At 52.6% G+C, this 25,736-nt stretch overlaps 1 protein-coding gene across 4 annotated transcripts in view; it reads left to right on the top strand.

Annotated features, from left to right (window-relative positions):
- Positions 1 to 24,380, top strand: part of adgrg6 (adhesion G protein-coupled receptor G6) — a 27,031-nt gene extending 2,651 nt beyond the window's left edge. For 2 of the 4 annotated variants that reach the window (XM_068342094.1, XM_068342092.1), the window contains exons 2-31: positions 1,763 to 1,869; positions 5,860 to 6,207; positions 6,506 to 6,645; positions 6,752 to 7,028; positions 7,127 to 7,300; positions 10,421 to 10,486; positions 10,827 to 10,898; positions 11,200 to 11,322; positions 11,586 to 11,657; positions 16,184 to 16,272; positions 16,481 to 16,533; positions 16,642 to 16,680; positions 16,755 to 16,903; positions 17,114 to 17,225; positions 17,479 to 17,567; positions 17,643 to 17,707; positions 17,776 to 17,912; positions 18,402 to 18,567; positions 18,705 to 18,851; positions 18,931 to 19,047; positions 19,116 to 19,161; positions 19,242 to 19,348; positions 19,422 to 19,549; positions 19,614 to 19,882; positions 19,956 to 20,058; positions 20,219 to 20,369; positions 20,456 to 20,588; positions 20,758 to 20,859; positions 21,508 to 21,663; positions 23,584 to 24,380. In XM_068342094.1, the coding sequence (XP_068198195.1) occupies positions 1,763 to 1,869; positions 5,860 to 6,207; positions 6,506 to 6,645; positions 6,752 to 7,028; positions 7,127 to 7,300; positions 10,421 to 10,486; positions 10,827 to 10,898; positions 11,200 to 11,322; positions 11,586 to 11,657; positions 16,184 to 16,272; positions 16,481 to 16,533; positions 16,642 to 16,680; positions 16,755 to 16,903; positions 17,114 to 17,225; positions 17,479 to 17,567; positions 17,643 to 17,707; positions 17,776 to 17,912; positions 18,402 to 18,567; positions 18,705 to 18,851; positions 18,931 to 19,047; positions 19,116 to 19,161; positions 19,242 to 19,348; positions 19,422 to 19,549; positions 19,614 to 19,882; positions 19,956 to 20,058; positions 20,219 to 20,369; positions 20,456 to 20,588; positions 20,758 to 20,859; positions 21,508 to 21,663; positions 23,584 to 23,780 (3,934 nt within the window). In that variant the 3' untranslated portion in view covers positions 23,781 to 24,380. The remainder of the gene's footprint in view (positions 1 to 1,762; positions 1,870 to 5,859; positions 6,208 to 6,505; positions 6,646 to 6,751; positions 7,029 to 7,126; positions 7,301 to 10,420; positions 10,487 to 10,826; positions 10,899 to 11,199; positions 11,323 to 11,585; positions 11,658 to 16,183; positions 16,273 to 16,480; positions 16,534 to 16,641; positions 16,681 to 16,754; positions 16,904 to 17,113; positions 17,226 to 17,478; positions 17,568 to 17,642; positions 17,708 to 17,775; positions 17,913 to 18,401; positions 18,568 to 18,704; positions 18,852 to 18,930; positions 19,048 to 19,115; positions 19,162 to 19,241; positions 19,349 to 19,421; positions 19,550 to 19,613; positions 19,883 to 19,955; positions 20,059 to 20,218; positions 20,370 to 20,455; positions 20,589 to 20,757; positions 20,860 to 21,507; positions 21,664 to 23,583) is intronic. The other 2 variants (XM_068342095.1, XM_068342096.1) reach the window with 2 other exon arrangements.
- Positions 24,381 to 25,736: the final 1,356 nt, after the last annotated feature.

Genomic DNA, 25,736 nt, shown 5'->3' with positions numbered 1-25,736 from the left:
GCGTTAGCTGCAGCAGCTGTAGGTTCTGGTCTCGGGCCTCTGCTGGAGCGGGCTCAGGGTCCAGGCTTAAGGTCCCCGTCTGGTGAGGCTCCGCCTATGGATGAAGACCAGTGGGCCGGGGGCTCTAGGGCCGGGGGGCCGGGGGCTCTAGGGCCGGGGGGCCGGGGGCTCTAGGGCCGGGGGGCCGCCACTGCAGCTGCATCAATCGCCCTCTTTATGCGGGACGTTCACTGACCCTCGTCATTCCCTCCCATTTCCATACTGGACATCGCGGAGGAGTTGGGGGGGGGTTCAAGGAGGGGGGGGCTGACAAAGAGGCGAGTTTTCTGTGAATGTCAGGAGCCGCAGGAATTTCCAGCGCCGGACGATGAAATTAAATCCTGTTTAATATTCATGATGCAGCTCTGAAGCCTCTGAGGGGGCGGAGCTGACCTTATCTAAGACCCCCCCACCCCCGAGCCCCCAGTTGGATGCCAGCTCCTCGTTGTTGTTGTTGTTTACCTCCTGTTTGTGACTTCGAGACGAATAAAGTTTGGATTCAATCAATTGTTTTCTGGTGGTGTGTGTGTGTGTGTGTGTGTGTGTGTGTGTGTGTGTGTGTGTGTGTGTGTGTGTGTGTGTGTGTGTGTGTGTGTGTGTGTGTGTGTGTGAGAGACAACACAGCTTCAGATGTGTGTTGTCGTCCTGAGTTATTGACGACCTCCATCGTCTCCTGACCTGCAGCTGATCGGTCATTATTGATCAAAATGAAATAATCAGTTATTAATCAATGAATGATTATTATTGATCATTAGTTTTTATTGTGGTCCTACGATTCGCTGGCGAGGCGTCCAGGGTGTACCCCACCTCTCACCCATAGCCTGCTGGGATGGGATGATGGATGGATGATGGATGGATGGATGGATGATGGATGGATGGATGATGGATGGATGATGGATGGATGGATGATGGATGGATGATGGATGGATGGATGGAGGATGGATTGATAGATGAGGGATGGATGGAAAGATTATGGAGGATGGATGGATGGAGGATGGGATGATGGATGGATGGATGATGGATGGATGGAAGGATGATGGAGGATGGATGGATGGATGATGGATGGATGGATGGATGCATGGAAAGATGATTAACGATGGATGGATGACTGATGGATGGATAATGGAGGATGGATGATGCGTCGATGGATGGATGGATGAATGGATGGATGATGGTTGGATAATGGAGGATGGATGATGGATGGATAGATGATGGATGGATGATGGATGAATGGATGGATGATGGAGGATGGATGATGGATGGATGGATGAATGGGTGGTCGATGGATGGATGGATGATGTAAATAATTAGCTGGTTGCTAGCTTAGCATTAGCTGTTATCCCATAGAGAGTAAATGACGGAAGCCACACCTCCATCATTGGTGACATCATCGCTAGGGGCGTGTCTTCATGTTTTATTTTTGCGTTGCTGTTCAGGATGTTTGCGGGTTTGTGAGGCGATGGCTGTTTGATGGATGGATGTCGATCGGATGCTCGAATCTCAAACAACAACATGATCACCTGCCGGAGCGATCTGATTGGCTCCCTGGGGCCCTGATTTAAATCCAGACTGAAGGTCCCTGGTCACTCGTTTGTTCTGCCCGACACCCCCGCTGTATTTTAATCATTCATTTAATCCCACGTGTAGCATGTTAGCAACATGTTAGCGTAAGTCATGTGGAAACAACGTCTGATTGGTTGAGAGCTTCATTTCCCTCCTCCAGGGAGTCCAATACCGGAGGAGGAGGAGGAGGAGGAGGAGGAGGAGGAAGGTGGCGCCTTCGTCACTTTATCCCGGTCATCCTGCTGTGGACGTCTCTGCCCCGACACGGTAGGACCCCCCCCCCCCTTTGAAAGTCACGTTAAAACTGATCAATAATCAATATCACAGACACATCTGCTCCGGACACACACCAGTGGTTTGTTTACAAACAACTGTGTACAAATAACAATGTAAACATAAACATAATCTCTGTGTAATCCCTATAATCTGTCGTGTCGTACGCTGATGATGTTTACATTTACGTGTCACTTCTAGCAGCTTTTCTGGTCGTCGGCTGTTTGTTTGTTTGTTTATTTGTTTGTGTGTTTGTTTGTTTGTTTGTTTATTCATGCCTGACGTCTTTCATTACTTCATGAAAATATTTTGGTCAAACTATTATTTTTATTGTTAATATTAGTATTTATATTATTTCATGAGTCGCTCCAGTTTGTCCTGCCGTTAGGATGAAAGGCTGTGCTCCTTCCTTTCTTCCCTCCTTCCTTCCCTCTTTCCCTCCTTCCTTCCTTCCCTCCTTTCTTTCCTCTTTCCCTCCTTCCTTCCTTCCTTACTTCTCTTCTTCCTTCCTTCCTTCCTTCCCTCTTTCCCTCCTTCCTTCCTTCCTTACTTCTCTTCTTCCTTCCTTCCTTCCTTCCCTCTTTCCCTCCTTCCTTCCTTCCTTACTTCTCTTCTTCCTTCCTTCCTTCCTTCCTTCCTTCCTTCCTTCCTTCCTTCCTTCCTTCCTTCCTTCCTTCCTTCCTTCCTTCCTTCCTTCCTTCCTTCCTTCCTTCCTTCCTTCCTTCCTTCCTTCCTTCCTTCCTTCTCTTCTTCCTTCCTTCCTTCCTTCCTTTAATGTTTCCTGCAGCCTTTTCATCTGACTTCCTGTCCTCCTCCACCCGTCTTCATCCTCTCCCGTTTCCTCCGTCGTCTGGTGTCTTTGAACGCGTCGCGTTTCCTTTTCCATCCTGCTGTTTGTTGTTATTTTGATGTCACTTCCTGGTTCTTCCTTTCATCTTCACCTCCAGTTCAAACGTTTGTTTGTTTGTTTGTTGTTCTTGGGGTCCATCAGCTGACATCAGAGTCCTGTGTGGGCGGGGTCACATGATGATGATGATGATGATGATGATGATGAAGAGCAGGGGGAGGCGACTCTTCCTCCTCCTCTTCATCACTGCAGCTTCTCACTTGTGCTGCTCTTCATCATCTCCTCCTCTTCCTCTCGAATGCCACTCTTTATTATCTCCTCGTGACAGACGGGGGGGTGGGGGGGTGAACACCTGTGAGGGTGAGTCAGCATTCAAACAAGAGTCATGTGACACTGACAGACGTGAGCCAATCACATTCTTCCATCTGATGCACAGCTGGGCTGTCGTTTGATTAGCTGGGGGAGGAGGGCTGGAAAGGGGGCGGGGGAAGGGAGTGGCAGGTTGGTGGGTGTGGTCTGGGGATTGGAGGCGTGGCCGCCTCTGACCTGGCAGCAGCCAAGCCAATCACAGAGCTGGAGAGGAGGCAACTCCTGACAGGTGTCACACTGACCTGTGAGTCAGCATGTAGCGCTTAGCGGCTAGTAGCAGTTAGCATCTCCTTGCGGTTAGCAGATCATATTAGTTAGCAGCTCCTAGCATCTAGCAGATTGTAGCAGTTAGCAGCTCCTAGCGGTTAGCAGATCGTAGCGGTTAGCAGATCATAGCAGTTAGCAGATCATAGCGGTTAGCAGCTCCTAGCGGTTAGCAGATCGTAGCGGTTAGCAGCTCCTAGCATGAGGAGTCGGGTCGGGGGTTGGCCTCCAGTCGTCGTGGAGACGAGGATAGGGTGGGGCGGAACCTGAGAGGCAGCTTTTAGCTTTTATGGTGGGTAAGGGGGGACGTTGGGGGGGGGGGGGCAAACACTGAGACAGTGTTCCCCCTCCCTGGGGGATTGGGGGCGGGGCTTCTCCTGGTCCACTTCATTCCATCTGCTTCTAGTTTCATCCATGAGGAAAAAGAGTTCCTGATTCATGGTGGCTAGATCCAGAACCAGAACCAGATCCAGAACCAGAACCAGATTCAGAAGATGTAACTAATAAATGTAACTAAATGTAACTCAGTGTAATGTAACTAAATGTAACTACTCCTTAATGTAACTAATAAATGTAACTAAATGTAACTCAGTGTAATGTAACTAAATGTAACTACTCCTTAATGTAACTAATAAATGTAACTAAATGTAACTCAGTGTAATGTAACTAAATGTAACTACTCCTTAATGTAACTAATAAATGTAACTAAATGTAACTCAGTGTAATGTAACTAAATGTAACTACTCCTTAATGTAACTAATAAATGTAACTAAATGTAACTCAGTGTAATGTAACTAAATGTAACTACTCCTTAATGTAACTAATAAATGTAACTAAATGTAACTCAGTGTAATGTAACTAAATGTAACTACTCCTTAATGTAACTAATAAATGTAACTAAATGTAACTCAGTGTAATGTAACTAAATGTAACTACTCCTTAATGTAACTAATAAATGTAACTAAATGTAACTCAGTGTAATGTAACTAAATGTAACTACTCCTTAATGTTAAATAACTGAATTTCTGACTGATTCTAGTTCCAAACATTACAGTTAGACAGAAAAAACATGTTTGTTTGTTTCTCTGTTCTAACATAAATCCTTTTCATTTGTCAGGTTATTAAACCCACAGAACTCCATCAATCAAGGATCAAACTATCAATCAATAAAGAAAAATAACATCAGACACAAGTTAGGACGTTAACTTTGTTCACAACGTTTAGTCAGAGTTAAAATGGGCTGAACTACTGCTTCTTCTTCTTCTTCTTTTCCTTTGGGCTTTTCCCTTCAGGGTCTCCACAGCCAATCAGTGTCCTCCGTCTAACCCTGTCTTCTCATCCTCTTCTCTCACACCAACTACCTTCATGTCCTCTTTCACTACATCCATAAACCTCCTCTTTGGTCTTCCTCTAGGTCTCCTGCCTGGCGGTTCAAAACTCAGCATCCTTTTACCAATATATTCACTATCTGAACTACTGCATTGTGGGAAATGTAGTTTTTGGTCAAAGCGCACTTTGACCTATTTATTTTAGAAACTCTGACCTTCAATACTCTCGGGGGCCACATTAAATGATATGGAGGGCCACATTTGGCCCCCGGGCCTTGAGTCTGACGCTCGTGTTCTACAGAATGAGGGGTTCTAGTGGACCAGGAAGTAAAGCTGGTCCCGATTCTGGTTCTGGTTCTGTAACAACAGGTTTCTAGAACTGAGCTCCAGTGGTTTTTGGGTCGAGTCCGACCGTCTCGGGGGGGGGGGTGTGGGGGGGGTGAAGCTGTTGTCCTGTCACCGTGGCAACGCCCGGGGGCCTGACGGGTTATTGGCGGTGACGTTAGCGGTGCGTCGCTGTGGTTTTGGCGGCAGTGGCGGAGTGGAGCTGAACGGGGGCCATTGTTCCTCTGGGGGGACGCAAATCTTCTTCCCACCCTCAGACCAGAGTGTGTGTGTGTGTGTGTGTGTGTGTGTGTGTGTGTGTGTGTCTGTGTGTCTGTGTGTGTCTGTGTGTCTGTGTGTGTGTGTGTGTGTGTGTGTGTGTGTGTGTGTGTGTGTGTCTGTGTGTGTCTGTGTGTGTGTGTCTGTGTGTGTGTGTGTGTGTGTGTGTGAGCGGCGGCTGGAGGACCAATCACACGCCACCGCCCCGCCTCTGATGGAGAACCTGAGGTCCGTCTGCCCGACTGACGGCTCTGAACCTGCATGTCGGGGGCTTTAACTCTGAACCAATCAGATTGATCGATTGCTTGATTGATCCTCCCTAACTGCACGTCTCGTCCCGTTCTTTCCTGGGGTGTCGTCCTTCCTCAACTCTTCTCTAATCTTGTCTTGAATCCTAAAAGTCCCGCCCCCTTGTCAGTCCCGCCCCCTTGTCTCCGCCTCGTTCTCGTCGACGCCCTCCTGACTTCCCTGCTGTCTCCTGATTGGACGCCATCGCGTCCGTCTGTCCTCAGCTGAGCTCGTCCCATTCTTTGATTTGATGACTTTCCGTCTTGACCCCGCCCCTCCTCCCAGCGTTGGCGTGCACGCCCCCCAGCTGTGAGGTGGAGCTGACAGAGGCACAGGGGCAGTTCACGTCGCCCTGTTACCCCCAGAAATACCCCAACTCTCAGGCATGCAACTGGACGCTGCTGGCCCCCCCCGGCTTCGTGGTCCAGCTGTCCTTCCTGGACTTCGAGCTGGAGGAGGCGCCGGGCTGCATCTACGACCGCCTGGTGGTCGCCACGGGAACCGCCAGCGTCACGTTCTGCGGGCTAACGGCTAACGGGCTAACGCTAAACTCCACGGGGAACGTGATGGGCGTGTCCTTCACCTCCGACTTCAGCGTCCAGAAGAGGGGCTTCAGCGTTAGCTTCCGACACGGTAGGTCCAGGCTAGCACCGCTTTAGCTTAACGTGATGCTAAGCTAACAGGCTAAGGTTCTGGGTGCTGATCATGTGACCTTTACACGCTGAGGCGGGGGGGCCGAGTCGCTCGCTTGTGAAAACGTTCTGAAAAATTCTTGATGTTGGGTTAAATGCGCTGGTTTGACCTATCCATCCACCGCGGGGCCGCGTCACGTCAGATTCTGGTTCAGCCCCTCTGGGTCCGAAAGGAGGCGGGGCTTCACCCCTCCGGGTTTTAGGTTTACGCCCGTCTTCTAACTCCTCCTCCTCTCCAGTCGCCGTCGCCCTGAGAAACCAGAAGGTCGCCATTGCCGGGGGCAACGGCCGCGTCACCACGGCGTCCGACTCGGTGTCCATCCCGGCGCTGAGTCACCTGACGGTTTGCTTCGAGCTCGAGCGCTCCGCCCACAAACAGGTAGGCCGGCCCCCCGCCCCTGACCAGGTGGCGCCACCTGCAGGTGAAGCTTCTGATGCAGGTTCTTGTGCCCCTCCCCCCTGGCCCCGCCCCCTCCCCTGAGCAGAAGGAGTGGATCTTCACCTACCTGGACGGCGACGACGTGGCGTTGAGCCTGGGGGCGGATGAGGGTGGGGTCACGCTGGTGGTGGACGGCGTTTCCTGCCCAATGGACGCCGTCGTCTCCCCCGCCGACTTCACGGCCGCCATGAAGCCGTTCTGCGTCGTGTGGGCGTCGCCCGACGGCTGGGGGGCGGTCTTCTTCAACGGGCACTACAGGGAACTGACGTGCCCCGCCTCCAGCGGCCGCACCGTGCCGGGGGGCGGGCTGTTCCGGCTGGGAGGTAGGTCACCTGGTTGGCTTTCGGGCGGGGTGTCGACCGTTGGGCGTGGCCGTTGACCGTGTCCTCCTCCCACGCGGCGCCTGCGGGGCGGCGCTCAGGGCAGCACAGCTTCGGGGGGAGTGTTTACAACCTGCGCCTGTGGGACGTTGCCATGACGGCGCCGCAGCTCCACGCCCTCACCTGCGACACGCCCGGAAACATCCTGGACTGGGACAACGCCCACTGGACCGTCCCCTCAGGCCACGCCCAGACCGACGCCGCCCTCAGCTGCAGTGAGTACAGGATGGGATGGCACCCATGGGGGCGTGTCCTTCTGAAGGGGCGGGGCTGACCTGGGTGGGGGCGGAGAGGACTTTTTCATGCCTGGCGTTGGCGGCCGATGGATGGGCTGAAAGTTTCTTCTACCTTTCTTGAGTTTCTGCTGAGTCAGGATGTAAAAGCTCTGTAAAAACACACACACACACACAGACACACACACACACACACACACACACACACACACACACACACACACACACACACACACACCTCCAATGTTTCCGCCTGTTTGCTGCCAGGATGGAAAATCAGAACCAGGTTTGTGGTCTGAACGGCGGGTCGTTAATGGAGTCACACACACACACACACACACACACACACACACACACACACACACACACACACACACACACACACACTTTGACTTGAGAGGGAAGTCAGATCACTATAATTAAATTGCTAATTTATTGTCTTTATTAGAACGTCTAAATCACATTAAACCTGTGTGTGTCTGTGTGTGTGTGTGTGTGTGTGTGTGTGTGTGTGTGTGTGTGTGTGTGTGTGTGTCTGTGTGTGTGTGTGTGTGTGTGTGTGTGTGTGTGTGTGTGTGGAGGTTAACCGCAGTGGTTTCAGAGCAGCATTCCCTTGGCCGTGGTGGTGGTGGTGGTGGTGGTGGTGGGGGGGGTCGGGGAGGCAGGAGGAGAGGTGGGGGAGGGGGCGGGGCATGGCGGTGGGGGGGCGTGGCCCCTGACCCCCCCGCGGTCTGAACTCTGTGACTTTGGGTGAATCCAGGTCCCTTTGAGGCTTCAGAAGCGCTGAGTCAGAACCACAGGCCCGGTTGCCTAGCAACACCCGTTGTTTCCTGCACTAATGAATGCTGAGTCATGTGACCAACTCTACCTGGAGCTCATTAGCATAAAACTGACCTGAGATGTTTACCTGGAATTAAAAGTTATGATGGAAACACCTGAAGAAGAAACTGATTGATAACTGATAACTATTGACAACATAATAATAGCTGACAACTATTGATAACTATTGATAACCAATTGATAACTGATAACTATTGATAGCTGATTGGTAAGTGATCTATGACTGATAACTGATTGATAACTGATAACTGATCGATTACTGACAACTATTGATAACTGTTGATTACTGATTTATAACTGATAGACTACTGATAACTATTGATAACCATTGATAACTTATTGATCCCTGTCAGCTGGTCCTAACGTTCTGCTTCTCTTTACAGTCTGTTTCCCTCATTGCATTCACTTAACAGCTGCTGCGCCAACTAGTGGTGAGTGCTGCTAACAGCTGCTAATGTCTGTGTCTGGGGCGGTGCCCTGGGGGCGGGGCACTGGGGGTGGGGCAGCTGGGGGCGGGGCATTTGTGCTCGGGCTAACACATGATGCATGGAGCGAATGAGGAATCATCTGAATACAAACAAACATTTCGTTTTGACACGCCCACCTTCAGCCGCTCTGACCAAATATGGGCGTAAAGGAACTCAGACAGCTCCAATCACAAGACGCGGTGTGGCGTCCAGGAGGCTCCTCTCTCCTCTCATTGGCTGATGTGTCAATCACAGTGTTGTCCCGGGGCGCTCTGATTGGACGATGGTCACACGGGGCGACGGTTTTCACAACACGTCCAGGAAGCTGTCAGAGGAGCACTTCCTGTGTGAGCGCCGCCGGGCCCAGAGTTCTGTCTGACAGGTTCAGGCCATCAGCACCCCGGAGGAACGACCCAGAATGCATCTGGGTCATCAAAACGGGGGGGGGGGGGTGGTCAGGCTCGTTTATCCTTTAATATTTCGGCGGTCTTTTCCCATCATGAAATTGAAATCGGCGTCACGTCTTCCCGCTGCCGCCGCTGCCGGGTTTGGCCTTTTAGCCGCCGGCGTCATCATCCTGGACAAACAAAGAGCAGCGATTATAACCAGAACAAAGAGAAGAAGACGACAGCGACTGGGGGGCGGGGCCTAGGCAATCAGGACAAACACGGGACGGTGGCGGCGGGCGTTTGCCGATGACCCCGCCCCTCGCCACCCGTTAGCTGGTCAAACATCGCAGACGAGGCGTGTTTGGATTTCATCTGACGGCGGAATTAAAAAGTTAAGGAAAGACAAACATTAGCTGGGTGTCGCTAACGCGTTAGCATTCTGCAACTCCAGGAAGGATGGGAATGGGGTTGCGGGGGAGGCGGAGCCAGAACCCTGGCCTCCTTTGAACCCGACGCCGGCCCGGTGGCTGGATTCCTGTCTTGTCGCCGGGCTGATCGCGTCCTGATTGGCTGACGCTCGGCTGAACACATTCCTCGTTGCGTTCGAGAACAATCCGTCCTTTCAGCGCCGTTCTCTGGAGGTTGTGTGAACGCGGCCCATGAATGCCGCCTGTGTGGGCGCCGCCAGCGGGAACGCCGTCGGTTGGTTGGATCAGGAATCCGATCTGTGTCACAGAGACCGACCGGTCGACGGTTAGATGATCATATATCAGACTCCGCCCCCTCAGATCATGTGATCAGTTCCTGGCGAGCTTTTTCGACCTAATATTTTCACGAAAGACTTTTATGACCAGTTTTGTTCCGGTTCGAATTTCAAAATAAAAGCACGTCTGTTTTAATAATGACAGAGCGATGACGGCGCCGTTAGCATTGATGCTAAACACGACTCGCTAGCATGTTTTAACTGTGGGATCGTTTCAACATCGTCTTCTTCTCTTCGAATCAATGTCACCACAACAATGATGTCATCGTCGTGAACGCACCTATCCTGACACGGTTAGCAAAGCTTCGACATATGCTACATGGATTAGCATCGCTCCGCTATCAGCATTTTAATTTCCTTAGCATTTCTTCTTGAAGCTAATTGCTAACGACTTCCACCAGTAACGTTTTAAAGGATATCAACATGCTAACCTGCTCACATCACTCCTGCTAATCATTAGCATGTTAGCATTGCTGTTTGTGTCTTTCACTTTGTTCTCAGAGAAAGGATCTAAAGGGTTAACGGGAACTTCCAGCTGATGCTAACGAGTCCTTTAATGACGTCACGTACCCGTGTGTAAGCCCCGCCCCCTGATGGTGTGAATTAACCCCCCTGTTTTTAATTTCCTCCTCCCTCCCTGAAGGTGTGTCCCCGCCCAGTGACACGCCCCTCACTACCAGCTGTGACTCCCCAGGACTGGGCTGCCCAGGTAGGACAAACAAACACACGTAACCATGGCGACCGCGTCTTTCCTCCCCTCCTGTTCGTTCGTCCAAACTGCTGACGGTCACAGAAGTCCTCCCTCTGGGGACACCTGTGTTACCATGGCAACGCCCCTGTATACTAACCAATCAGGAATCAGTCTGAGCCTGAAGAGCAGCTGGGTGGGGTCAAAGGTCACTCCACGGAAACTAAAGGACGTTTGTTTGGATAGTTTTTTTCCTCCAGGTTTTAAAAATTATATTGGGGGGGTGGGGGGGTCTGAGTGAAGACGACCTGTCATCATCTTCATCATCTTCATCATCTTCATCTCTCTCTCACTCCGCCAGCTGCTTCCTCACCCACCGCTTCATCCACTGACTCCACTAACCCCGCCCACTCCACTAATGCCACCGCCCACGGTAAGAGGCTCCTCCCCTCCTCCTCTTCATCCTCCTCCTCTTCTTCTTCCTCTAAAACGTGCTCCTCTTCCTCTTCCTCTTCCTCTTCCTCCTCCTCTTCATCATCAGTTTTGTCGTAGATCTTTTAAATGTTTTTTGATGCCTTGATCAGAACCGGTCCTTAGTGGGCGGGGCCACATGAGTTATTGATCGCTCCTCTCTGTTATTGATAAACTGATCCTGGCGGTAGCGATCGTTCCTGCGGTCCTGAACGCCCCGCGATCGGACGTTCAAACCGTCTTGTCTCCGTGTGCGTCTCCAGTTCCTCCTCCCATCACTCCACCTCCACCAATCATCTCCACCGCTAGCATGCTACTAACCCCACCCACAGGCTCCGCCCCCTCCATCTCCATCAGCAGCCCCAGCTCCGCCTCCTCTTCCCCGGGTAAGCCTTCATCTGCTTTTTGCTTCCAGGAGCATCTCTAGAACCAACTGTTAGCAGTTAGCCGTGCTAACGCCATGCTAATGCTAACAGATTGGTTCTAAGATGCTTCATGGGACTCAAAGACTTTTTTGATCGTTTTGTTTTTGTGAATCAAGAAAGACTTTCCAGTTCGTCGCTACGACCAAACATGCTAACGGCTTTTCCCATTAACGCTGTGTTGTATGTCTTTTCCGACTGACCCGCCCACTTTTTGTGCTAACCAGCCACGCCCACCACTACCATCCCCATCACCGGCGGCGCTTCTACCCCCGCTTCAACCAGCATCGCAGCACATGGTAAGCTAGCTAACTAGAGCCTGTTTCACTAGCGTCTCAAGCTAGTTCCATCCTGTTCATTATACCAAAATATTTTACTGTAGTTTTTGTATGAAATATGTTTTTAGTGTCGAAAAAAACAGAATTATATTTAATAAATATCAGTCTGTTATGAATGTTTGTTAGCATGTGCTAGCTGGTTCTACGGCTACGTTTTAATCCAGATGAATAAATTCTGCTTTAGTAGATTCCTTTCCACTTTTGTAATTCTGAAAAAGTACAAAAGTGACTGTCGATCATGAAATCTGAAGGAAGAAAGTCAAGTTCACGCCCAGTTTATTTTACGTGAAAAATTTAGGTGAATAATAATAATAATTATCATATAATAAATCTCAATATTATTTTCAACAATAAATCAGAATAATAATATTAGCCCGTTGCAATGCTAACATTTACAGGAAGGCGGGGTCAAAGAGGGGCGTGGCAACAGGCTAATGTTATTATTCTGATTTATTGTAGAAAATAATATAGTGATTTATGATATGATATTCATTATTATATTATTATTATTATTATTATTATTGGTTGAAAGCAGTTGATATTCCTGAGAGTATTTTTGTATTTTTTCCGCGCTGCTTTGAAGTCACTTTTTCTTTCTCTTTTTTTTGTTCTTCGTCCTCAGGATTTTAAATCCTGACAGGAAGTGGTTTATTTGAACGTAAACATGTTTACAGGTTGTTTTTTATATTTTCAGACACGTTCCTGACGGGCGTCTCTGATTGGTCGAATGTAAACCCTTTTCAGTGTGATGTTTCCCTCCCCAGTCATAATCAGGATAAGAGCTGTTAGCGCCGTTAGCGCTTCATGCGTTAGTCAGTTTAATGGAAGGTAACCGTGTTCCTCTGGAACGCCGTCGCTTTGCAGCCATTAAACCCCCCTGCCCCCCCGTCAGGCGTGTGTTTACTTCACACGGAGCCACAAACGCTCCGGGACGTTTGATTGGACGCTCCGGTTCCTGGAGGTCCAACCGGATAGACCCTCCACCAGTTAGAACCCGTTTGATCTGACTCGTTTTGTTACTGACCTGCTTTTTCACCGTCCTGGTTCTGGTCCTGGTCCTGGTTCTGGTTCTGGTTCTGGTTCTGGTCCTGGTTCTGGTTCTGGTTCTGGTCCTCGTTCTGGTCCTGGTTCTGGTTCTGGTCCTGGTTCTGGTCCTGGTTCTGGTTCTGGTCCGGTGTGTCCTGGTGGTCCTGTCCCGGTGGCAGCGGGGCCCCAGGTTCTGTCTCGCAGCAGAAGATTCCTGCCTGGATCTGGATTAACCTCGTCTAGACCCTACAGACCTCCGGCCCCCCCAGCGGCCAGACAAACAAGACCCGCCCCGGTTCTAGGAAGAACCCCCCTTTCAGGTCCCTCATTCCGGGCTGGATCCAGAGTTTTTGCCCCCTCAGCTCCACGTCGTCGCACCTCCAAGACCTCCCTGGGGTACATTTCTACCCCGCTGGTCTGGCAGGGCAGGAAGAGACCGACTCGGGGCAAACGTCCCACCCCCACCAGCGCTCAACCGAAGCGGTTGGTTTACGCCACAAAACCCGCCGCCCGACCGACGGAACCCGACCCCCCCACAACCACACAAGACTCCAGACCCCCGCCAGGTTCAGGGGCGTCGGTCTCGTCTCCATGGCGCCGGAGAGACCAGGTGGAGTCGTCCTCGGCAGTGGGGGCGGGGCCTCAGGCGTCGTCGCTCCACCACAGGAAGAACAAACCCGTGGCCCCCCAGTGGTCGCTGCTGGAACCGCGTGGAGACGAGCTCTCGTCGGGGGCGGACCCGTTGGGGTCGCCTGAGATGACCGTTCACGAGTTCGCTGACTCCGCCCATGACCTTGAACTTGTCCGTCCGACCTTTACGGGTCCCAACGGAGCTCAAAGCCCCCGAGACCCAAGTGACCCGGACTCAGGTGTTCCTCAAACACCCCCACAAGGACTGGTCTCTGGTGGGTCTCCAACACCAGCCCCTGGCGGTCTGAGTCCACTGGAACTAAGCCCCTCCCCCACCAAACAGGACTTGTCCCCCCCTCGGACTGTCTCTGGGACTTCCTGGATGTCACTTCCTGTCTCCCCAACCCCCCCAGACGAGCCTCGGACGCCACCCGTCGACCCGTCGGACTCTTTCAGAAGTCGCCCATCACCTGCAGGGGGCGCTCTGTTCCTCGCCACCGAGTCGGGTCTGTTTGTCTCGACCCCCAGAGGACTAACTGTGGAAACTTCTGCCCCCCCAACGCCAGATCCGCCCCCCAGGGGGCAACCAAGGCAGAGTCCGGTGCCCTTTTCCCCGTCAGTCAGCCGAGTCCTGATTGGTTGTGATCTGAGAGGTTTCAGCAGCCTCACATCGCCGCCGGCAACCGCCAGCCCGACCTCTGGACAGGCCCCGCCCCCCCGTCAGACGCCTTTGAATCAGCTTCCCCGTCACCTTCACCAGCCGTCAGTCACTGCGTCTACAGAGACTCTCTCTGTTGCCACGGCGATGCACATCGCCACGGTGACAGGCCAGATGGCACGAGACGAGCCTGAAGTGTCGTCCTCTTCATCCTCCCAGAATCCCTTTGGGTCCAGAGACAGACGGGCGTCACCCGCGGCCTTTAATGGAGAGCGAACAACATCCGACGTCCAGGTGATAGACAGCACCGCCGCCAGCGCCAGCGCTCGTGTCAGACCGACCAATCAGGCATCGCTGTTTGACCTCGCAGACGTTGTTCCCAAGATCCACACTGTGGATGGACGCCCCTCCCCCCCGGATGAAAGTCTGAGCCCACTTCCTGTTAGCATGCAGGCTAGCCCCCGCTACCCGAGCTCTGCGGGGCCGACCAACCCTCTGCACCCCGCCTCCACGCCAGCCTCCAGACCCCCCACCGCCTCACGTCAGGGCTCCAGTCCTGGGTTAGAGAAGCTCCCGCCCCCTGGTGGCAACGACACGTCAGCGCGGCTAAAAGTCGTCTCCGCGTCCAACGCCACCGGAGACGAGGCGTCACAGCCGGGGGACACGCCCAACGCCACGAAGGCTAGTGTGGTCGATGCTCAGGGGACCACGACAGGACACGCCTTAAAGCCGAGCCTGAACCCAGAGGCGTCCAATCAGGGAGGGAATCAGGGCAACGCCCACCCCTCCCCCACCCCACTGGTGGACGTCACCGCCCGCCGCCTTACAACCACGAAGAACTTGTTTCCACCTGAAGCGCTCCGCCCATCGTCGGGTCATCTGAAGGAGGAGGCGGGTCCTCTGAAGGAGGGGGCGGGTCTCCTGAAGGAGGGGGCGGGTCGGCCCGCTTCCAGACCCCCAGCCGTGGATTTGGTGGCGCCGGCGTTGCCCTGCCAATGTAAACAAGGCTTTCATGTTCCGTGTCTGTGTGGACGTTCATCGGCCAACAGTACGTGATGAAGACGAGTAGAAGTAGGAACCAGAATCACCTGAGATTCATCTGGTTCACCTGTAGAACAACCAGGAACCTGCTTTCAGTCTTCAAGTCACTTTGAAACAACTTCGAATTCAGAACAACGTGAAGAAAATTCACTCAGTGGACAATAAGCTCTCTGTGGCCAAAAGTATGTGGACAGTTCACTGTACAACCATGAAGGTGACTAAGCCACACCTTCTCCAGGTAACCTGTGTTCATTGAAAACCTGGCTGTCAGCGTCCACAGACTTTTTGCCATGAGATCTGACTCCAATGCTAACGATGTTAGCGCGATACATTAGCGCTTCCATACTTTAAGACTGAATGCAAGAAGACTTCAAGGAACAGTTCACCCACAAATACACGGTTACACCGTCTATTTACTACCTTAAACTAGTCTCCAGGTGGTTTAAACTAGTCTCCAGGTGTTTAAACAAGACTTCAGGTGTTTAAACTAGTCTTAAGGTGGTTTAGACTAGGCTCCAGGTGGTTTGAACTAGTCTTCAGGTGTTTAAACTAGTCTTCAAGTGGTTTAAAAGTCTCCATGTGGTTTAAACTAGTCTCCAGGTGGTTTAAACTAGTCTCCAGGTGGTAGTTTTTGGGTGAACTGTCCCTTTAAGGCGGTTCGTGTCGTAGTGATTGATCACTGACTGATTGACTGATTATCTGTTGTATTGATTAGACTAGTAGTGCGTAGTTGTGATCAATTGGTGGATGGGTGTGGTCCGTCTGTAGACGGCTCCTGATTGGTTGGTGGTGATCCTGGTCGTAGTGTTTAACCTGTAGTCCAGTCCTCCAATGGGGTCGCAGCACTGGTACCTTCATGTAGACGTAGCCTCTGTTCTTCCTCCTCCCTCCTCTTCCTCAGCTCAGAGCTGATGAAGGTCTTCTTCAGGCCTGTGGCGTCACCACAGCTCCCCCTGGTGACCGACCGGAGGCACAGCAGCGTGAGCGTGATGGACGGAGCAGTCAGGTCAATAGGGGTTGCTCCTCCCCCCAGATTGCTCCGCCAGCTCCGGTCATCTCCTGCTGTGTGGCTCCGCCTCTGTTTTACCTGAGAAATGAGCGGCGGACTGACGCGGTCTCTCTTCGTCCGCAGAGGGGTTCTACTACCGGGCGTCTTTTGTGGTGGAAGACGGCGGCGCGGCGCTGACCCGGACGGACGTGGAGCGGGCCGTGGCCCTCTGGGTAAGGGTCCAGCCGTGGGATCGGCCCCACCTTTATTCTCTGGCGGTCCCAGTGAACAGGAACACGTCTTCACGCCTCAGAACTCTTTTAACTTAAAAATGCATTTTGGACCCGTAACCATTTCAGCTAAAGAAGCTCTGCCTCTGAGGTCAGACCTGAAACCAGTTCTGGGTCATTGATTGATTATTGGCTGATTTTCTCCTCACAGCTGAATCAGACCTTCCAGAACTGGACCCATGTGGTCTACGTCGACTCCATCAGGTAAATGCCTGTGGACCCGCCTGGAACCAGAACCTTGTTATGTTCACTTCCTTTTTTAGCTCCTGCTGCAACAGTGGGCGTGTCCAGTCATTGTCTTTATCTCTCCAGAGTCCAGCCTCCGGTCCAGGATGGAGAAACACCCCCGAGGTAAAACAGCCGACCCTTTGATTAGGTTTCACGACCTGGGACAAGGTGTTGTCAGGTGTTCCTGTCGTCTCCAGGTACTCCTGCCGGGCCCTGCTGGTCTACATTTACTCCACCAATCAGAGCCTGGGCGAGGCCGCCGTGTCCTCCAGGCTGTCCAGCAGCGAAGGGCTGATGGGCTCTGGCCTGAAGGTCCAGTCCACCTCCACCAAAGTCAGAATGATCGGTAAAAATCTACAGAAATCAACCAGAACTTTAACATTTCCAGAGAAAGCGTTGGTCTGTGACGGATGAGGGTCAGGTCCAGGAGGAAGACCTGATTGAAACAGATCCAGGATTAGTCTTGAGTTGTCTTCATGTTTTTGTGGCACTCGGGTGACTCTGCTGCCTCTAGTTCCGTTTGTTCTGTTGTTTAACTGTACGTCCTGTGGAACAGAAAACTGTCCTGAGGACAATCCACTCCACTACCGCTGGCCCGAGAGCCGGCCCACCGTCACTCAGTACCTGCCCTGCTTCCCCAACAAGGACCAGAGCGCCTCCAGGACCTGGTAACACACGGGCCCGTCTTCCTGGTGGTGTTTCATTCTCCCCAACCCTGACCCAGCTCTCTCTAACCCTGACCCAACTCTCTCTAACCCTGACCCAACTCTCTCTAACCCTGACCCAGCTCTCTCTAACCCTGACTTAACTCACCTGATGCGGGGTGTTTGCCGTTAATTAACCGTTCTTACAATTTTCATTCTGTTATCTGCTGATGCTAAGCTATCAGCTATCAACGTCTTCATTCTCTCTGTGTCTCAGTTTGATCGACCCATATAACTTCTCATCCTATTGGTCGGCGGCGGACCTCACCAACTGCACTGACATCGACACCATCCAGGTGTCGGCAGGTAGGTGCAGCCATTAGCCAATCAGAGCCCTCTGACTAGACCAAACTCAAAACTAGTTGACTTATTTTTGCACAGAGAACGCCGCCGAGGTGGCGGTGCAGCTCGCCGACATCACCAACAACGAGCTGTCCAATGAGGAGGTGGGAGGCTCGTGTCTTTGACCAATCAGGTGTTGAGGAGAGAGACTCAGCTCTTCTCTTCCTGTCAGGTGTCCAAAGTCGTGACGAAGGTGAAGGAGCTGGTGAACGTGGCGACCATCAACGCCTCTCTGGCCTCCACCGTCGTCACCATCATCTCCAACGTCATGAGCAGCTCTGAGACGGCGCTGGCGGCCAGCTCCGAGACGTGGGTTCAGTTCCCCTGGGTTCTACTGGACTATACTGGACTCTACTGGACTCTATTCTACTGAACTCTACTGGACTCTACTGGACTCCCCTGGACTCTACTGGACTCCCCTGGACTCTACTGGACTCCCCTGGACTCTACTGGACTCCCCTGGACTCTACTGGACTCCCCTGGACTCTACTGGACTCCCCTGGACTCTACGGGACTTTACTGGACTCTATGGGACTCTATTCTACCGGACTCTACTGATGTCCACTAGACTTTACTGAACTCTACTGGACTCCCCTGGACCCTACTGGACTCTATTGAACTCTGCTGGACTTTACTGGACTCTACTGTATTCTACTCTCTTGTACTCTCCTGTCCTCATCTGTCCTCTATTGTCCTCTTCTCTACTCTACCTTCTTGTCCTCTCCTGTCCCCTCCTGTCCTCCCCTGTCCTCCCCTGTCCTCCCCTGTCCTCCCCTGTCCTCCCCTGTCCTCCCCCAGCGCCCTGAAGACGGTGGACGAGCTGGTCCTGAAGGTGCGGTTCGAGGGTCCGTCGGTCAGCATCAGCTCCAGACACCTGGCGGTGGCGATCGCCTCGCTGAACGCCTCCGCCTTCAACGGGACGTCCTTCAGTGCCTTCATCGCCCCCAACGCCACCGCCCCCCAGGTACCCGCCGGGGGCGTCCGTAGATGGGGGGGGTCGGTCTGTTGGGATGTCAGTCTGTCGTCCGTCGGTCGGGGTATTGATCTGTTGAGGTATGGATCTATGGATCTGTTGGGGTATTGATCGTCTTCCCCCCCCAGATCGACTTTGACTCGGGGAGGGCGAACCCCCTCGCTCAGGTCACCCTCCCCCCCTCCCTGCTGTCCTCCGTCTCCCTGGGCGACGCCGACCGGGCGTCTCTGTCCCGCGTCAACTTCATGTTCTTCAGCAGCACCAACCTGTTCCAGGTGAGCCCCCACCCCGCCCCGCCCAGAGGGGTGTGTCCTGAGTGAAGCAGGTGACTAATGCCAGGGTCCGTGTGTCCAGAGCGAGCAGGGGGGGCGGGCCCTGAACAGCTACGTGGTCGCCAGCAGCGTGGGGAACTGGTCCATCAGAGACCTGACGGAGCCGGTGGAGATCCAGATCGCCCAGCGGTCCCAGCAGGTAATGACGGGGGGGGGGCTTCCTGGTCCTGGGGGGGCGTGACCTCTGACCTTCTTCTTGTCTTGCAGCCCTCCCTCAACCCGGTCTGTGTTTTCTGGGACTTCAGCATGAACGGTAAGTCCGTCGTCGCGGCGACCAGACGCCCTAACTCTCCCCAGGAGGCGACGGCTGTAATGACGCTGTTTGTCCACCAGGGGGGGCCGGAGGCTGGAACCCGGATGGATGCAGGACGTCACAGGAATCCAGCAGCAACACCACCGTCTGTCTGTGTGACCACCTGACACACTTCGGGGTCCTCATGGTAAGCCCCGCCCCCAGGTCTGACTGGGGGGTCTGACTGGGGGTCTGACTGGGGGGGGTCTCTGTGTCTTCAGGACATCTCCAGAGCCTCCCCCCACCTGGACCCGCGGGACAACCGCGTCCTGACCTTCATCACCTACATCGGCTGCGGCGTCTCTGCCGTCTTCTCGGCCGCCACGCTGCTGACCTACGTGGCCTTCGAGTGAGTCACATGACAGGAAGTGTGCGCCGGCGCGTTCCTTTTGAACACCCCCCCCTCTCCGCAGGAAGCTCCGGCGGGACTACCCCTCCAAGATCCTGATGAACCTCAGCGCCTCGCTGCTGCTGCTCAACATGGTGTTCCTATTGGACGGCTGGCTGGCGAGCCTGAAAGCCGATTGGCTGTGCCGGACGGTGGCCGCCCTCCTGCACTACTTCCTGCTGACGTCATTCACCTGGATGGGGCTGGAGTCGGTCCACATGTACATCGCCCTGGTCAAGGTGTTCAACACCTACATCCGACGCTACATCCTCAAGTTCTGCCTGGTGGGATGGGGTGAGGCGCTCGTCCTGCTGGGGGGGGGGTCCGGTGGGGGTGGGGCGTGATGTAACGGCCTGTTTGGGTGCAGGGCTCCCGGCGGCGGTGGTGGGGGTGGTCCTGGCCGTGGATAAGAACGCCTACGGGCTGCAGCAGTACGGGAAGGGAGCGCCGGGGGGCGGGTCCTCAGAGTTGTAAGGAAACACGGACACAGGAAACACGACCAAATATGGACGTGTATTTAAAGCAGGAACTGTTAGCATTGTTAGCATGGCATCGCTAGGAAACGGGAAGTGATGGAACCAATGTGTGTGTGTGTGTGTGTGTGTGTGTGTGTGTGTGTGTGTGTGTCAGCTGCTGGCTCCAGAACTCCCTGCTGTTCTATCTCTCTGTGATCGGCTACTTCTGTCTGATCTTCCTCCTGAACGTGGCCATGTTCGTGGTGGTGATGCTGCAGATCTGCGGCCGCAACGGCAAACGCAGCAACCGCTCGCTGCGGGAGGAGGTGTGTGTCGTTCGCACGCACACACACACACACACACACACACACACACACACACACACACACACGTGACTCTGGTTCTGGTCCAGGTGCTGAGGAACCTGCGGAGCGTGGTCAGCCTGACCTTCCTGCTGGGGATGACGTGGGGCTTTGCTCTGTTCGCCTGGGGCCCCGTCAGCCTGGCCTTCATCTACCTGTTCGCCATCTTCAACTCCCTGCAAGGTGAGACCTCAGGCGCCCCGCCCCCTCGGCCGAGCCCCGCCCATTAGAACAGAAACCGGCGTCAGGCGGGTGGTTCTTCCGTGTGGGCGTGGCTCTCCAGAGACAGGATGTTGATGTGTGTTTAATCTGTGACATAAAGGACAGATGACCCCCCCCCTCTGCCCCCCAGGTCTGTTCATCTTCATCTTCCACTGCGCGCTGAAGGAGAACGTTCAGAAGCAGTGGCGCCGTCACGTCTGCTGTGGGCGGTACCGCCTGTCCGAGAACTCAGGTACCGAAGCTCCTCCCCTTCCTGCAGGAGTCCTGTGGGGTCATTCTGGGTCACCCCCCCCTTCCTTCCCCCTCACCCCCCCAGAGACAAACAGGAACTTTATTAAAGCTTCAAACTGGATCCGTCAGGATTTCCATGGAATGAAGCCTCAGAACCGGGTCGGTTTGACCCGGCTGCTCCGTCAGGGGGCGGAGTCAACACCGGGGGGGGGGCTTCCTGATTGGTCATGGGTGAAAACACAATAGAACATGACAGCAGGCTAAAGCAGCTAGCATCCAGCCTTTTTTTAGCTAACGTTAGCATACATACTTTCCTTGTATGTATGCTAACGTAGCTAAATGCTAATAGCAGCACCTCTCATGTTTTCCTATAGATGGCGCCGGCTTTCCTCCAGATTGTTAGCAAACATGTTTTCAGTCGCTAATTAAAGAGGAAATTTCAGCTAGCATTGCTGCTAGCTAGAATCTGTAGCTAGAATCTCTAGCTAGCATCTATAGCTAGCATCTATAGCTAGCATCTCTTCTTCTCAAAACAGAAATGACTTGTAGATAAAGATTAAAAATAAAACATCTGTGTTGTTTTGCTTCTCAAAATAGTGGGCGTGTGTGTGGGCGGGGTTACTGATCATGTTGTTTGATTGGTCCACAGATTGGAGCAAGACGGCCACCAACAACACGAAGAAGGTGAGCTCGGACCACCTGGGCAAGTCTCTGTCCTCCAGCTCCTTCGGCTCCAGCACGGCTAACTGGACGTCCAAAGCTAAAGCTACGCTAAACCCGTTTAGCAAGAGACACAGCAGCTCAGGTGAGACGCCGACAGGTGGCGGCGCTAGCTCTGATGTCATGTGACCTCCATGTGCTCACATGTCCACCTCTGTGTTTGGCGTGTAGAAAGCTCTACCAACCATTAGCAAGAACGGACGACCAGTGGAGGTAAAGGCTTCAGCTGATTGGCTGAGTGACTTCCTGCTTCCTGCATCATGTGATCTGCTTCCTGTTTCCCCAAAATGTTTGACGGTCGACTTTATCCGACGTTCAAATTTAGGTTTTCTTTCAATCCGAGACCAAAAACCGGGCATTTTGGGAAAGCAGCCATTCTGTTTTGTGATTGGCTGATCACTGTGATGTCACCTCCCAGTCTGAGATGCTCTGGGCGGTTCCACCTTAACCCGCTGACACATGACGGCAGCCCCACCCACCCAGAGCGTCTCAGGTTGTGAAAACAAGCCCATCCGAGCTAACATCTGCCCAATTAGCTTGTGTGCTAAGATGAGTAACCGCGGGCTAACGCCGTCTGTCACATCGCAGGCGTCTGATTGGTTCCTAGAATTAACACCTGTTGCATTTGAAGTCAGTGGGAAATTTGAGTCACACTTTGTTCAGAGTCCAAATATCACGTGACGTCATTGAAAGCCTCGTGGAACGACAGGAAGTCACGCTAGCTGCTCTCCGTTAGCGTTAGCGTCGCCAGCTGTCTCCTCATCGCCGTGGAAACTGAAAACACATCTGGAGGACGTTAGCCGCCGGGGGAAACGAACCCTCGTTGACGTCGCAGGTGTTCACAGGAAGGGGGCGCCATCTTCCTGCGCAATGATCCGACCAATCGGGCCGAGAAAATCAATCATGTGGTTTATTAAAAAAAAAGGTTCCCTCGCAACATTAAAAGAAAACAAATCAGACACGCCCCTTTATCTAGATTCATGAGATGTTTCCTCACAATGCCCCGCCCCCTTCCGCCAAAGGTCACAAACATGTTGTTTATGTTGTTGTTGATGTTGTTGTTGATGTTGTTGTTGATGTTGTTGTTGATGTTGTTGTTTATGTTGTTTATGTTGTTGTTTATGTTGTTGTTTATGTTGTTTTTCATGTTGTTGTTTATGTTGTTGTTGATGTTGTTGTTTATGTTGTTGTTTATGTTGTTGTTTATGTTGTTGTTCATGTTGTTGTTGATGTTGTTGTTGATGTTGTTGTTTATGTTGTTGTTTATGTTGTTATTGTCGGTGGTGGTTTAATGCAGATTTCTTGAACGCATATTTTCCTCTTTCTACGTTTCTTTATTTGTTTCAACAGATTAAATTAATTATCTGCGACAAACAAACTTCCTATTTACACTCAGCATAAATCATGAAACAAATCAAGAAGCACAAACAAGATGATTAATAATAATTATTAATTATTAATCAATTAATTATTACTTCCTTATGCAGATGACATCATCCTTTACTGGTTAGTCTGAAATGGATGATGGATGGATGATGGATGGATGATGGGTGGATGGATGATGGATGGATGATGGATGGATGATGGATGGATGATGGGTGGATGGATGATGGATGGATGATGGATGGATGATGGATGGATGATGGGTGGATGGATGATGGATGGATGATGGATGGATGATGGGTGGATGGATGATGGATGGATGATGGATGGATGGATGATGGATGGATGATGGGTGGATGGATGATGGATGGATGATGGGTGGATGGATGATGGATGGATGATGGATGGATGATGGGTGGATGGATGATGGATGGATGATGGGTGGATGGATGATGGATGGATGATGGGTGGATGGATGATGGATGGGGACCCATCAGGCACTTCCTGTCCCATGGTACAGACAGGAAGTTTGTGGGCGGAGTCGGTACCATTTTGGTCGGACCCGATGCTCCTCCCCCTCCCTAACGATGATGTCATCCTGTTTTCTGTTCCCTGGATCCAGATAAACCCAACCAGACCAGAACCAGAACCTCCTCGCCTCCTTCCTCCTCAGAGGCTCCGCCCACCTCCTCCTCCTCCTCCATCCTGCCTGTCAGCCAGATGCTGGGCAAGATGAAGACCTACTGCTCCACGCGCTCCGACACCTTCTACAAGAACATCATCCTGTCCGACAGCTTCGCCCACAGCACCCGCTTCTGACCCGGGTCTGACCCGCTTCTGACCCCATTGTGACCCGGATCTGACCCGCTTCTGACCCCATTGTGACCTGGATCTGACCCGCTTCTGACCCGGATCTGACCCGCTTCTGGTCCCATTCTGACCCGCTTCTGATCCAGTCTTGGGTCAGATCCCTCCATCACAGACAATAACAGGACCTCTGGGGTCACGACCCTTTTGGGGGGGATTCTGTGTGTGTGTGTGTGTGTGTGTGTGTGTGTGTGTGTGTGTGTGTGTGTGTGTGTGTAAATATTGATCTGTTCAGTGTGTGTTATTTTATAGTGACTTCATGCAGTTGCTTGTGTTCATACTTGGGGGGCGGGGCTTTACTGTACATAGACACCGCCGGGGAGGGGGGCGGAGCCCAGACTCTATCCTGTTTTAAACATATTTACGTTCTATATTATTGTATGTTATCATGAGAAGCAGCCGGTATCCATGACAACGGATGCATGACTCACACCTTGTGGACTTTTTTTTGAGAGAGATGATGTCATAGAGACAGTGATGATGTCATAGAGAGTGATGATGTCACTCAAATGTTCTTGTGTGTGTTTGGATTAAATAAATCACCAAAGAGTCTTTACGTTTTCTGTGGCGGGACGATCGATGGATCGATCGATTGATCGATCAATGGCAAACATGTCGATCACGTGACGCCATCAAAACGGTAACCTATCATCTTGTTTGTTTGAACTGAAAACAGGAAGTTGTTGATTGGACGTTTAGCAGTTGTCGTTTACATGATGTCGTGTTACTGCTCCGCCTCTGACTCCTCCTACTTCCTACTGCCAGTGACCAATGAGGTTCCTGCTGCAGATGCTGAACCTTTACCTGGCGCTGGGAGGTCAGACGCTGTGAACACTTGACCTCCTGGGGGTCAGAGGTCGCACACCGTTGACACCTGACCTCCTGGGGGTCAGAGGTCAGATGCCGTCGACACGTGACCTCCTGGGGGTCAGAGGTCAGACGCCGTTGACACGTGACCTGGTGATGAAGACCATCTGGATCTTCGTCCCGCCTGCGAGCGATTATCCGACGGATCGTCCAACATGTGGCGTTTGTTTTCCTTCCAGCTCATTTTAATATCCTGCTTGGAGGCGTCGGCCTGTCGGCCTCCAGCCAATCCGGCGCCGCTTCAGCAAAGACTTTAATAAATCAGTATTGATCTGTGTAAGCATTGATTGACGATCAGCAGCTGATCAGTAAACCCATGGGGTTCCGTGGGGGCGTCTTCGTCGTCGACCTGTTTCAGCGGAGGTTCTCACGCGTCAGGTGACCCCGGCGTGACCCCGGCGAGCTCCGGAACCATTTCCCATGAGGCCACTGGGTTCCTCAGGAAGTGGTTGTGGGTCTGAGGTCGGGGGGCTGGATGGATGTGGTTCTGGTGGGCCTTCAGAGGGCAGGACCAGGTGTTTGTGGGGGGGTGGGGCTCAGACCCTCAGATGTGGTGTCAGAAAACACTTCCTGGATGAAGCGACCCGCCTCAAGGGCTGCTGGGTATTTAATCCAGATGGGGAGTCAGACGACCACAGAGCCCCCGAGGACGCCGGCATCTGGTCCGTCTGGGGGGGGGGGGCACTCCTGCAGGCTGTCGGAACCGGGACCCGGACTTGTTCAGTGTGGCCCCTCCCCCAGACAGTCGTCATAGCGACAGAGGGATTGATACTACAACATCCCAACAACATGGAGAAAGGATTCAGGTTTCAGACCCAATCAATCAATCAGTCAATCAATCAATCAATCACAGTCGTAGTATGCATGACTGGGCTGTAGGTGGTGCCCCGCCTCCAGACAGTGATGTCACAAGGGTCGCTGGAGGGGTGTGGCCAGAACGGTCAGTGGTGTTTACCTGTTTTGTTTACAAGTGTCCAGTGGGCGTGTACGATGAGGCGATGATGTCATCATTTTGATAGGCGGTTGTTTTTTGTTCTTGTG

Source organism: Antennarius striatus, chromosome 19 (assembly GCF_040054535.1).
Source record: "Antennarius striatus isolate MH-2024 chromosome 19, ASM4005453v1, whole genome shotgun sequence".
Classification (NCBI taxonomy): Eukaryota; Metazoa; Chordata; class Actinopteri; order Lophiiformes; family Antennariidae; genus Antennarius; species Antennarius striatus.
Note: the sequence above shows the minus strand (reverse complement) of the source record. Positions and strands in the feature narration are given on the sequence as shown.